Consider the following 14,350-nt stretch of genomic DNA (forward strand, 5'->3'; position numbering starts at 1 on the left):
TGGAAAAAGTACCCGACTGTAATACTTGAGTAAAAGACACCTTAATAGAAAATGACTCAAGTAAAAGTCAAAGTACTAGGTTTAAATTATATTTAAGTATCAAAAGTAAAAATCATTTCAAATTCCTTATATTAAGAAAACCAGATGCTAACATTTTTTTTTCTTCCGGAAGCCATGGGCACGCTCCAACATTGAGAAATAATTTACAAACGAAGCATGTGTGTTTAGTGAGTCTGCCAGATCAGAGGCAGTAGGGATGACCAGGGATGTTCTGTTGATAAGTGCATGAATTTGACTATTTTCCTGTCCTGCTAAGCATTCAAAATGTAACGACTACTTTTGGGAGTCAAGGAAAATGTATGTAGTAAGAAGTACAATATTTTCTTAAGGAATGTATTGATGTAAAAGTAGTCAAAAATATAAATAGTAAAATACAGATACCCCCAAGAAACTACTTAAGTAACGTTAGTACTTTAAAGTATTTACTTTACACCAGTGATAGATTATGACTGTCTGACTGGCTAGCATGGCTCACTTCAGAGTACAGGCTCAATTTCGAGCAAGCATTATGTTAGTCAAAACCCGGGTCCTTTATCATCACATTTTGAAACCGTCGTGGTGAGGACAGGACTTGGCAGGAGGAGAGCAAGGAGGTGTGCATGCTAACGTTGATTATGTTGTCATTTCAAATAATGTGAAATAAGTGACGTTTCCAAGTCAAAATTTACCAGTCTTTGCGTTATCAAAATATCATTGTGTTATCCAACTTGTTTACTCAATTTACAGTTGTCACAGCTAACCAGCTAGCTAATTGTTGTTGGTTGTACATTAACTAGCGTATGTCTGCCTATACACGGGTAGCTTCCTGGAAGTGTTTTTCGGAAGGATCAAATTGATTTTAATGTTGTGGGGGTATACTTTTCTTCGACTAGCCAAAAGTTACCAATATTATATATGTGAAGTGTGTTGCTGGCTAGCTAGTTTTTAGGCTAAACTTCCGGTTTAACTAGCCAGCAATTAATCGTGTAGGAGTGTTTTGCACCGGCTGAAAGTGTATTCCATTCAATTTGGATCCGTGCTGCCTCCCGGGCTTGAGCCAGGTGGCCGGCTCTGTGCGACGGCCAAGTCGGCTCAAAACAAAATAGACTTAACTAAGCACGTGTAGTAATGCGAGTAGGATTATTTTTTCACATGCACATTTGCTTTTGATTAAAACGCTTTATCTGCCTAACAAATAAACTATTTGAAAATCCTAACATTTATTTTATGGAAAAGAGATGTTCTATGTTTATGAATGATGACCAAGCTGCCCATATTACTTTTCGATTTGAGAAGGGCTCTCCTCCCTCCCCGTTTTTGCCCGATGAAGTGACGGGCCATAGCCGGTGTACCCCGGGACGGAATAATCGAACCCCCTCACTGGCATGAGCCCTGCCTTGGAAGTGAGCATGCGTACAATGTCTTGTAAACAATGACACGATTCCAGACGGTCTTGAGCATTGTCTATTTCAACAGTTTGTCTTTGCTAAATATTGAAATACATTTCAGATCATGAACGAAAATAAATTAAGGTGATGTCTGGTAAGTAGGGATGTACATGTGTCGTCTGATGTAATCAAGTCTGAGTTAAAATAGATTTGTATCGGTAAAATTACCATGAAGACATGAGATATCAAATTGTTAATGCACGAAAGTAGACAACAGGAATGGCACTTGGGCGTGACACCATGCGTTTGAATCGATTAACATTCTAAATATTCCCACGCCTCCTCTGAAATCGTTGATTTTAAAAAATATCTAACGCTAAAGACTTTATTCATAGATTTTGATCAGAGCTTTGCCCCCTGTGCAAATATTTCGAATCGCCCGTTCCGTTCATTATGGCTTGCATGTTTGGGAAGCTGCTTAAAAACCAAGCGTCACGTAGGCGGGCTGCAGTGGGGTTAAGGTTTGTTTTAGGGTTTTTTCATATCCAAGATAAATAATTTGTTCTAGGCTTTGAGCAGTTACAGCTATACCTCTTTGGCTTTTAATGGCAGAGCCGTATTTAAGGGCTGTCTAGTATGGATCGGGGTGAATGGGGTGGATTTGTTATAAATAAGCTCAATAGGGGGTCTGTTCAGTGTTTTTAATTCTTCCTAAATACATTTTAAACATATTTCCTAACCATGCAAAGATTAAAAAGTAGCCATATGCACATTAATAATTGTATTGTATTATACTGTCAGTGTCACTATCATTACACAGCAGTTTGACTATCAAATCCCTCCCTCCCCAATGCAGATAGCCTAGCTGAAGCATGGAGGCGGTTCTGAGCAGGCTGAGAGGGCTGAGTGCAGACGAGCTGCGAGAGGAATTCACCAGGGCCGACCTCAAGTGCGGCCCAATCACGGCCACCACTCGTGCTATCTTCGAGAGGAAGTTAGCCCGCGTCTTGACAGAAGCCGAGGGCAGCAGCAGCGCCACAGACACGGACCGTAGCAGTAATGCCACCACCACAGGCCCAGGCAGCAGTGCAATGGCCGCCAGTGCAGCAGGGCAGGCCAAACCGGTGCCATCATGTGCCACAACATCAGCACCCACTGGCACTGACTCTCTTAAGGTTGTCACTGATGAGGTGGACTTTGGTTACGGAATGGGGCTCAATCCCCCAGAGGAAGAGGAACTTGGCCTGACAGTAAAGTCAAGGATCCCTTGTAATATTGGTGTGGAAGACCCTGGCTCTCAGTCTAAAGCAGAGACTCCTTCAAAGACAGCACAAATGTCACCAACGTTCTTCTATGGAGTGTGTCCGTTGTGGGATGATGTCTTGGCTACAAATGGTAAGACACAGATTGTTGACTTATATTCTACATTTGTATCTTAAAGCATAATTGACAAATAATTAATTTAAATTCGAATATTTGACATTTTGGCCCCCTTTTAGACTCCATATTATTTCATCTATATGTGCTACAAAGCAAACTGTCATACAGTCCATTCTGAAAGTATTCAGACCCCTTGACTTTTTCCACATTTTGTTACGTTAGTCTTCTAAAATGGAATACATTGTTTTTTCCCCCCTCAATCTACACACCTTTGGCAGTGATTACAGCTTCGAGTCTTCTTGGGTATGATGCTACAAGCTTGGCACACCTGTATTTGGGGAGTTTCTCTCCTTCTCTGCAGATTCTCTCAAGCTCTGTCAGGTTGGATGGGGAGAGTCGCTGCACAGCTATTTTCAGGTCTCTCCAGAGATGTTAGATCGGGTTCAAGTCTGCTCTGGTTGGGCCACTCAAGGACATTGAGACTTGTCCCGAAGCCACTCCTGCATTGTCTTGGCTGTGCTTAGGTTTGTTGTCCTGTTGGAAGGTGAACCTTCGCCCCAGTCTGAGGTCCTGAGCGCTCTGGAGCAGGCTTTCATCAATGCTCTTTCTGTACTTTGCTTCGTTCATCTTTCCCTCGATCCTGACTAGTCTCCCAGTCCATGCCACTGAAAAACATCCCCACAGCATGATGCTGCCATCACCGTGCTTCACCATAGGGATGGTGCCAGGTTTCCTCCAGACGTGACGCTTGGCATTCAGGCCAAAGAGTTCAATCTTGATTTCATCAGATAAGAGAATCTTGTTTCTCATGGTCAGTCCTTTTAGGTGCCGTTTTGGCAAACTCCAAGTGGGCTGTCATATGCCTTTTTACTGAGGAGTTTCCACTCTACCATAAAGGCCTGATTGGTGTAGTGCTGCAGAGATCACTGTCTGTCTGGAAGGTTCTCCCATCTCCACAGAGGAACTAGAGTTCTGTCAGAGTGACCATCAGGTTCTTGTCACCTCCCTGACCAAGGCACCTCTCCTCCGATTGCTCAGTTTGGCCAGGCGGCCAGCTCTAGGAAGTGCCTTGGTGGTTCCAAACTTCTTCTATTTAAGAATGATGAAGGCCACTGTGTTCTTGGGGACCTTCAATGCTGCAGACATTTTTTGGTACCCTTCCCCTTATCTCTGCCTCGACACAATCCTGTCTCAGCGCTCTATGGACAATTCCTTCAACCTCATGGCTTGGTTTTTGCTCTGACATGCACTGTCAACTGTGGGATCTTATATAGACCAGTGTGTGCCTTTCCAAATCATGTTCAATCAATTGAAATTACCACAGGTGGACTCCAATCAAACATCTCAAGGATGATCAATGGAAACAGGATGCACCTTAGCTCAATTTCGAGGCTCATAGCAAAGGGTCTGAATACTTATGTAAATAAGATATCTGTTTTTTATTTGTAATAAATTTGCTAAAATTTCTAAACGTGTTTTCGCTTTGTTATTATGGGGTATTGTGTATAGGTTGAGGATTTTTTTTTCTTAATTTCATTCATTTTAGAATAAGACTAACGTAATAAAAGGTGAAAAGGTCAAGGGGTCTGAATACTTTCAGAATGCACTGTATGAAGCTGTACCACTTGCTCTGCTATGAGTAGTACTTTTATTTCAATAAAAAAAAAAAATCTGCCGTTAATTGATCAATATTGAAAATTATAAACATGCATATTTAAAATATAACATTTTATTTGCTTACTTTTTGTATATATTGTTTAACATAATATACTCTACAGAAATTCTGGTCCTGGAGGGCAGAACACTTTTGTTTTTGTTTCTACCTGGTAGTTAATTGTGCTCACCTGGTGTCCCAGGTCTGAATTATTCCCTGATTAGGAGAGGAATTGGGCAGCCCTGCTACAGAGTCCAATGGCAGCGAGCTTTACACCACTCCAGCCAACGCTTGGCATTGTGCATGGTGTTCTTAGGCTTGTGTGTGTGGCTGCTCAGCCATGGAAACCCATTTCAGGAAGCTCCCGGCGAACAGTTCTTGTGCTGATGTTGCATCCAGAGGCAGTTTAGAACTCTGTAGTGAGTGTTGCAACCGTGGATAGACTATTTTTACACGTTTCAGCACTTGGTGGTCCGTTCTGTGAGCTTGTGTTGCCTACCACTTTGCGGCTGAGTCGTTATTGCTCCTAGACGTTTCCACTTCATAATAACAGTACTTACAGTTGACCGGGGAAGCTCTAGCAGGGCAGAAATTTGACGAACTGACTAGTTGGAGAGGTGGTATCCTATGACAGTGCTACGTTGAAAGTCACTGAGCTCTTCAGTAAGGCCAATGTTTGTCAATGGAGATTGCATGGTTGTGTGCTCTATTTTCTACACCTGTCAGCAACAGGTGTGGCTGAAATAGCCAAATCCACTCATTTGAAGGGGTGTCCACATACTTTTGTATATATAGGGTATATGTCATATACACTGCTCAAAAAAATAAAGGGAACACTAAAATAACATATCCTAGATCTGAATGAATGAAATATTCTTATTAAATACTTTTTTCTTTACATAGTTGAATGTGCTGACAACAAAATCACAAAAAATGATCAATGGAAAAGAAATTTATCAACCCATGGAGGTCTGGATTTGGAGTCACACTCAAAATTAAAGTGGAAAACCACACTACAGGCTGATCCAACTTTGATGTAATGTCCTTAAAACAAGTCAAAATGAGGCTCAGTAGTGTGTGTGGCCTCCACGTGCCTGTATGACCTCCCTACAACGCCTGGGCATGCTCCTGATGAGGTGGCGGATGGTCTCCTGAGGGATCTCCTCCCAGACCTGGACTAAAGCATCTGCCAACTCCTGGACAGTCTGTGGTGCAATGTGGCGTTGGTGGATGGAGCGAGACATGATGTCCCAGATGTGCTCAATTGGATTCAGGTCTGGGGAACGGGCGGGCCAGTCCATAGCATCAATGCCTTCCTCTTGCAGGAACTGCTGACACACTCCAGCCACATGAGGTCTAGCATTGTCTTGCATTAGGAGGAACCCAGGGCCAACCGCACCAGCATATGGTCTCACAAGGGGTCTGAGGATCTCATCTCGGTACCTAATGGCAGTCAGGCTACTTCTGGCGAGCCCATGGAGGGCTGTGCGGCCCCCCAAAGAAATGCCACACCCACACCATGACTGACCCACCGCCAAACCGGTCTTGCTGGAGGATGTTGCAGGCAGCAGAACGTTCTCCACGGCGTTTCCAGACTCTGTCACGTCTGTCACATGTGCGTGTGAACCTGCTTTCATCTGTGAAGAGCACAGGGCGCCAGTGGCGAATTTGCCAATCTTGGTGTTCTCTGGCAAATGCCAAACATCCTGCACGGTGTTGGGCTGTAAAGCACAACCCCCACCTGTGGACGTCGGGCCCTCATACCCCCCTCATGGAGTCTGTTTCTGACTGTTTGAGCAGACACATGCACATTTGTGGCCTGCTGGGGGTCATTTTGCAGGGCTCTGGCAGTGCTCCTCCTTGCACAAAGTCGGAGGTAGCGGTCCTGCTGCTGGGTTGTTGCCCTCCTACGGCCGCCTCCACATCTCCTGATGTACTGGCCTGTCTCCTGGTAGCGCCTCCATGCTCTGGACACTACGCTGACAGACACAGCAAACCTTCTTGCCACAGCTCGCATTGATGTGCCATCCTGGATGAGCTGCACTACCTGAGCCACTTGTGTGGGTTGTAGACTCCGTCTCATGCTACCACTAGAGTGAAAGCACCGCCAGCATTCAAAAGTGACCAAAACATCAGTCAGGAAGCATAGGAACTGAGAAATGGTCTGTGGTCACCACCTGCAGAACCACTCCTTTATTCGGGGTGTCTTGCTAATTGCCTATAATTTCCACCTTTTGTCTATTCCATTTGCACAACAGCATGTGAAATGTATTGTCAATCAGTGTTGCTTCCTAAGTGGACAGTTTGATTTCACAGAAGTGTGATTGACTTGGAGTTACATTGTGTTGTTTAAGTGTACCCTTCATTTTTTTGAGCAGTGTATTTGTATCTGGAAGCATAATTATTATGCTTTAAGATTCAAACGTATGTCAACAATCCTTCCTCCAAAGGACCTATGAATAAAATTGTAGGGGGGGGGAGAAATCCATGTGTATTTTTTTTCAATTTCTTTTTGAGGTATCACCCAAACCTGCAATTTACTTTGGCCTGTTAATCAGTCAAAAGTTTATGTAATTATTTATTTTCACACAGAAATGCAAAGGTAGAGAACTGTTGGCAGGCTAGCTATGTTGATCCAATAATGAAGTTGACCCCGCATGCTGTCACACCACAGTCAATGTCCAATTCAAACATTTTATGTTGTCCATGACATCATGCTGTTCAGGGTTTATTTTTGTTTTGACTTGAAGTCAGTGGTTGAGACACACAGAACATCTGTCACCTTAAATGGCATTCTGGATCAGCATGGCGACTACAATTTCTAGCAGTAGTAAGACTTTGAGCTGCTTTGCTTGTGATGGCATAATATCTGACCAGGACCTGTTCTAAATCCAATTCTGGAATGTTTCTATTTGTAGGTAGACATCCGGAGCGATCTAAACGTACATTTCAATGTTTATTTGTTCTTCCTGGTTCAGAGAGGTCCCATGTGTATGGGGATAAGAAGGAGGCTCTTCAGGCTGTGAAGAAGATGAGGGTAGGAGCTCGCTTTAAAGCCTTCTCCAATCAAGAGGATGCTGAGAAATTTGCCAAAGGGATCTGTGACTACTACCCCTCTCCCAGTAAATGTGCCCCCTGTGTCTCCCCTGTCATACCAGGCCTGGTCTTCTGCAAGGGTGAGTGTTGTGCTGAGGACAATTATTCTCTCCTCACAAAAAAAAGACATTAGCTCAGTACTTATTTGTACATTCCTAGACAAATACACCAAGTCAGTGCTTTTCAAGGGTATTTGGATAGCGTTTCATTTCTTGGACACACGTCCAAGTTTGAAACGAGTAAGCTGTTTATCGCATTCCGCTGTCTCCACCTCTCGGTTCTGTCGCATTAGACAACATCCCTGTCGTGGAGGTAGACGCCATCAACAGGGAGAGGGCCAACAGCTTCAAAAGCCCTCGCTGCCAGGACCTGACAGCCAAGCTGAGGAAAGCTGTGGAGAAGGGGGATGAGGTGGCCTTCAGTGAGCTGGTCTGGAGCAACCCACGCTATCTCATCGGCTCTGGAGACAACCCCACCGTAGTGCAGGCGAGTCGGGGTGGAACAATAATCTTTAGTGGATGTGCGCCACCTTTTTAATATAGCCTATACTACTGCACCAGATTAATATACTGTAATGATATATGTGGATGAAATCAAGCGTTTTTCTTTTTTAGCAGAATAATTCATCCTAAAAGTTCTCCACACACTAAATTCATTCCTCCGTGTGTTCCCAGGAGGGATGCAGGTACAACGTGATGCACGTGGCAGCCAAGGAGAACGAGCCAGGGATCGCCCAGCTCCTGCTGGACACGCTGGAGAACCCGGAATTCATGAGGCTCATGTACCCTGATGACCTGGAGGCCATGATGCAGAAACGCATCCGCTACATCGTGGACCTTTACCTCAACACCCCAGACAAAGCTGTGAGTATACTTACGAACGGTCCACCCGCGAAGGACAGGCGCCCTGTGTGAAAATGTTATTGACCGTGACATACCCACTGAATCCCATATTGGTCTTTCACAGTCAGGCCAATCCAAGCTGTACTGTGCAAGTAGGGTAATAGTATGCCTACTATTGAAACCGGGTCAGAAATTCACAGGTTTCTGATATTCCCCTTTTTTTCCAGATTTCCGCTCTCATTGTCATACTTTTTGAAATAGTCCAGGACAATGCTTAAACCACGTTAGGAGACCACTTTTGAGGTCTGCGAAAAGACATTTCGGGGGGTTTTGTGTGTAGTTAGGCCGACCCTTTAATTCAGCTGCGTAGGCAACTGGCACTGTTTTCTGTGGTTAGCGGTGTTTCTGTAGCACACATGAGATGGAGTTTGTGAAAACAAATGGCCACTGGATTGATTCAAATAGTCATATCATTCTGCCAAGTGGACATAGGTTACTTCGTAGTTAACATTTAATAGAGAAGGTTTTTGGGAAAGCCTTTCCATCTACCAGAAGATAGTTAGGTCTATCATTATCATTATCAATATATTTGTCCTGTACCTGATTTTTGTTTTTTGAAACCTGGACGTTTTACTTCATATTATGGGGCATGTCTTACCTTGCTTCAAAGTAGCCTATAGCCAAAATTCCACCATAGAAATTATTATTTTATAAAGACTTTCTCATATGTGCTCTTCTGTTCTATTGGTTTTCAAATCAACTTTCTTTCATTGTCTAGCAGCAACAGGCATTATCCTAGTCGAATTAGCAACATGTGATACAGTAGTTTAATCTTTTAGATCTCCCCTCTTTCTAAATCTCTTAACGGATATTTCCGTCTCTGTCCATGAAACCGCTCTAATGTGCGGTGTCGCATTTTAGACTGGTGTTTTCTCGCAGGCCTACCGCCGTGTGCACATTGCTACGCTTAAAATGGGACGAAATAATAGTTTGCTACCATTTTTAAGCTAAACATTCTGATCTGCTCCATCAGCCTTATTAATTAGTACGGCGTATACCTCCACTCCACTACTTTGATACACAGCGTTGGGAATAAGAAGTTAGTATGCGCAATGGCCTCTAAAAGAAAGTGGGTATACTTGCGTATACCATCCACTACACCACTGGCTCTCTCCATAAGTATATTACCCACCGCCTTGTAGGTCAAACTGTAGGTATAACACTGAATTAGCCGGCCGTTTGTGCAAATGAAATAGTAAAAAAATCGACAAATGATGTAAGCTCTATGAAACTACTTTTTGAGTGCATGGCTATTGCCAACTGTATGTTTAGGTTTAACTGTAACCGACTTGTGTGTTTTGGATTGAAGTGCCAATGTTCTTGCTGTGTGTGTGTGTGTAACTTTGGTTGTGTGTCCCAGGGCTTTGAGACACCACTCCACTTTGCCTGTAAGTTCGGGTGTCCAGAAGTGGTGAATGTCCTGTGTTCACATCCTGATACAGATAAAAACTGCAAAAACAAGTACGACCAGAAGCCATCTGATGTGAGTTGCTCCAGAAATATAGATTTTTTTTAACAACTAGCTACCGACTGCTGATTGGTCCACATGACTACTTGATTTTCATGAAATTCTTCTGTATCCCTGACAGGTTATTTGTGAAAGAAAAAACAAAACCCAAGAGGTGAAACAGAAGATATGTGACTATTTGGAAGGTAAGTTCACTGCCTCCCAATCACAGGACTTATGTTTTCCTATACTTCCCTATTTACCCAATAACACCTTCCCTTCTGTCACAGATCGCTGTTATATACGCCTACTGAGGGCCATAGACAACTCATCCCAGCCTGTCATTGGTGCTCCCTGGTCACCTGAGCCATCAGAAACTCTTCCTCATTCGCTGGCTCCCAGGCTCACACGAAGTCCCATGGATCCGGTGATGGCAGTCAGGGCATTCGCTGGCCCACTCAGCCCATCTAAGGTCATTATCGCATTATCTCCTTTCACCGCACATTCTTCTTCTCTTATTTTCACACTTCATTTCTTTCTTTTCTATTTTCATGTGGGAAGCTGTTGTAGAAACACAGGATGTATGTAACTTCTAATTAGTGTCTTCCTTGCAGGCAGATGAGTTCCGTCGGGTGTGGAAGACGCCCCCCAGAGACAGGGCAGGGTACTTCCAGCACATCCTGAAGTCCGACCCTGACCGTGGAGCAGAGCGAGTGGGCAGGTACATCTGGAAAGTCCACAAGTTCAACAACTATGTTCTACTGTGTCTCTGTTACTTTACCAGTGCAGTCACTTTGACATTTGAATATCTTAGAAAAGGGAAGAATACATTTTTACACCCACTACAATGTACGCATGCTTCTCCAACAGTAGTGTGTTGTGTTTTCCCTTACAGAGACCTTGCCAGGGAGCTGGGCCACCCCTGGGCTGAGTACTGGGACTTCCTGGATAGTTTCACCGACCTGTCGTCTGCAGACGGCCTCCGTAAGCTGGAGGAGTACCTCAACAAGAAGGACTTCAGTCAGCGTGCACACGAAGTGGCAGGGGAGAACGTAACCAGCAACCGCTTCAGAACACCTTCCCCGGGTAACGTTACCCTCACCAGTTGCTATTGATAAACTGTATAGCTGTGGTATTGAATTCCAATGATCAAGTTTGAGAAAGGCGAAAGATGAGATGCTGCCGTCACAGTCTTGAATTGATGTTCCTGTACTATTTTAGATTGACCAGTAAATGTATTTCTTGTAGCTTAACATAAACATTTTGTCCCTCCCCTCTGCCATTCACAGGGAAGCCCAAGAAGTTCTGCAACTCCATCTCGGTGGGGGCCTTCCTGGATGAGGGTGATGACGTCAGCCTGGAGGAGATAAAGAACCGTCAGAATGCGGCGCTCACCAGTATCACCTCAGCGTGTTCTAAGGACGGTCTTGCGGGCGCTGTGGGTGGGCTGGGCCTCCATGAGTTCCACATCCTGCCCGTGTCCCACCACGGCGCCGATGACCTCATCGAGACAGCCGCCGAACGACACCTTCTGTGCTCCTCTGTGTCAGAGAGCCTCCTCTCGCCCGTCTGCAACAACGGCCTTTGTCCCTCCACGGGGGCAGAGAGGACTCACAACGGGGACAAGGGGTCCCCCCGCACCTCCTCGTCCCCCTCCCGTCTGCTGTCACCTATCACCAACCTGATGGTGGAGTTTGAGAGGATGTCCCTGCAGGACGGGCTGAACGGCCTTACCAGGTACAGGGAACGGAGGAGTAGCGGGGGACACAGGGATGGACTCTCCCGGGATGAACTGGCATCTGGGGTGGGCCACCTCACACTGGAGGGTAACAGCAACGAGGACTATTTGTTTGAGAGGGGCTGTAGCTTGGAGCCTGGGGACAGGGAGAGGCGTGTGAGGGAGGGAGAGGTGGAAGACCGGGCCAGTGGTGGAAGCGGCAGCTCGGAGGAGTACTTTACGGCTGAGGAGAGCTTGGAGGCTCTGGGCCAGAGGACTAGGGGGCCAGGGACGGTGTCGGGGCGCACGCTCTGCGCCAGATCTAAGTCGTGGGATCACGGGGGGAGGGATCTGAGCAGCTCCGGATCATCCAGCTCCTATACATCTCTGGACAACTCCCATGAGTTCCTAGCACGGACCCCACCTCGCATCAGAAGGGGACTTTTCATTGAAGGGCAAGTGATGGGGATTAGGGTGACGGTTCTGAGGTTTTTAGTTAAGGACATTAGCAAACAACAGAAATTAAATTTGTCAACACTTTCAACTTGTCTCTCTCGTTTTGTCTTTCAGGGATTCACCAACTAAGTTGGACAGAGAGGTTCTGTCCGCAATAGAAGTCATAGACATTGACCTCTCAAAGTTCCCCAGCATTCAGAAATGGAAAAGTACAATGCAGACATACACCTCTTCAGACATGCAAAGGTTGGTTTGACGATTCTTCACAGCAACAACAAAAAAATGCCCCCATGAACAGTTGTCATTGCCTGCAAGTTGTCTTGTAAATATGGAAACACATTGACAAGTGCTTAAAATGTAAGTTGCTATCACATGTAAGTAATAAACGCAGACTCTAATTATGGCTTTGTTTCTGTTTGTCTTTCAGCTGGCCCAGCCCTGTGGGGGTAAAAAGCAGCTCCAGGGTACATCGGGCCTCTCCCCTCACACACGGCTCTCCTGTCAGCAGCCTTTTGTCCCCTGCCGGTGGCCGCTTCAGTCCCGCCCGGCACACAGGCTCTCCGGACTTCACCAGCACCAGCCGCTACAGCCCTGCACACGCCAGCTACATCCAGCGCATCCGCCTCAGGCACATCAACGACCCCTAACACCCCCCCGGCCAGAAACGATAGGCTACAACTCTGCCACCACGGTGGTGAAATATGCCAGAGCCCAAAACCACGTACCTAACAAAATATGCACAAGTGTCTTGAAGATTTGTATTAATGTTAATGATGTATGGTATTACTATATATTGCATACATATGAGATTCTCAGTATGTTGGGTTGTGACATACTCAGACTTTTTAAAAAAGAAACAGGTTTCCTTCAGTCTGTACTACATACCGTATGACTGTTGACTAGACATTCATTTTATTCATAGTGTGAAACACCTGTATCATAGCTCAGTGTACTTTGAATACAGCTGCACTCCCCAAAAGATTGAGTAGATGTTTGTTAAACCTCAGACTATAATCCTCGATAGGATTCACTAACTGAAAATATGTTTTTAAAAAGTAAATAATTGTAGTTATTTTTGGTATGTCAGTCATTAGCACAAAACCAACTTTTTATTGTGTGTATTAAACCAACTGCCAGTGATTTTGTTCTCAGTTCAGGAATTGCCTTAATTGTCAGAAACGATGGACCAGTCAGTCTCCAATCAGAATTAGGCACATCCTGTCCAGTTTGATCAAAATGTATGCATCCTGACACACAACAGCATAGCAACCACCATCCTACTGGAGCTAGCACAGCAAAAGACTGCAATGCAAACATGGGGAAAATGATCATACGCTGAGTTTTCCCATGTTTTTATTTTGTTATTTAATAAATTGAAATGTTTTCATTTTCCAGGTACCAATGTTTCTTTGTGCATTTTGGTCATTTCTGTGTTGTCTTGACACTTCTCTAACGACCGTCAGTCTCACACAAAAGCTGAACTTCTTGAACGCTTCTTGGCTTTGCTAAATGTGTCTGAAAAATACCAAGCTGCACATAACAGGTTACTGTAGAGCAACAGAGACATGTTTACTAATGTATAATCAATGGCTGACTGAATATGAATGTGCAAGAACCTGCAATAGCCAAACTCTAGGAAGATTGCTATCACTGTTAAAATAGTCAATTTACAAACTGCTGTAAAATGTATGGTTTTCCAGCCAGCAAAGCTAATCTAGAAGTTAACAGCTATCAATCCAAATTCAATAGAAATCACCCTTACTATATATTGTCAGTCTGGGTCAGTATGAGAGACGTGAGTAATATTGAATGTGAATTTAAATTTTGATCAAAGGCACAAACTATTTCATGGAGAGGATTGTATTGTCTGTTGTGCTTACAGGTGACAGATTAGATTCTGTTTTATGAATGTGGTGTTCTGCAAATTGCACCTAAATACTTAAACATGCTTATTGTGCTTTGGCATTCTGTGCTTTATTTTAAAGGCATAAAAAAGTTTCACTTCATCGCAAATTTTCCCCTCTTCTGTATGTCCAGATATTTTCATTTGCATTCGACTAATAAATACAAGTTTCCTCGCCTTTGAATTGTCATTTGAGCACTTTCTAACATTGTTACTGCCTGAAATGGTGGTGGCGCTCTTGTCCTCTAACAAATGACATTGTGTAATTTTCAAGCTTTGTAGTGCCAACATTGGATTTTCTGTTAAGTCTTGAGACAATGTCTCAGCTTGAGCTAACCCTATTTTAAGACTGTACGAGTACTTATTTG

General features: G+C 44.3%; 1 protein-coding gene across 2 annotated transcripts; it reads left to right on the forward strand.

Moving 5' to 3' along the window:
- Nucleotides 1–564: 564 nt before the first annotated feature.
- Nucleotides 565–14,166, forward strand: LOC129853460 (ankyrin repeat and LEM domain-containing protein 2-like). Of its 2 annotated transcripts, none has more exons than XM_055919526.1 (13): nt 565–653; nt 2,284–2,822; nt 7,440–7,637; nt 7,850–8,043; nt 8,232–8,420; nt 9,820–9,942; nt 10,049–10,112; nt 10,197–10,378; nt 10,521–10,627; nt 10,802–10,992; nt 11,196–12,078; nt 12,194–12,325; nt 12,507–14,166. In XM_055919526.1, the coding sequence occupies exons 2-13, from the start codon at nt 2,300–2,302 to the stop codon at nt 12,724–12,726; spliced, it is 3,006 nt and encodes a 1,001-aa protein (XP_055775501.1). In that variant the 5' UTR covers nt 565–653; nt 2,284–2,299; the 3' UTR covers nt 12,727–14,166. The 2 variants fall into 2 exon arrangements, with proteins under 2 accessions (XP_055775501.1, XP_055775500.1); XM_055919525.1 differs by lacking the exon at nt 565–653 and adding an exon at nt 1,317–1,581.
- The last annotated feature ends 184 nt before the right edge of the window (nt 14,167–14,350 follow it).

This window comes from Salvelinus fontinalis, chromosome 4 (genome assembly GCF_029448725.1).
Source record: "Salvelinus fontinalis isolate EN_2023a chromosome 4, ASM2944872v1, whole genome shotgun sequence".
NCBI lineage: Eukaryota > Metazoa > Chordata > Actinopteri > Salmoniformes > Salmonidae > Salvelinus > Salvelinus fontinalis.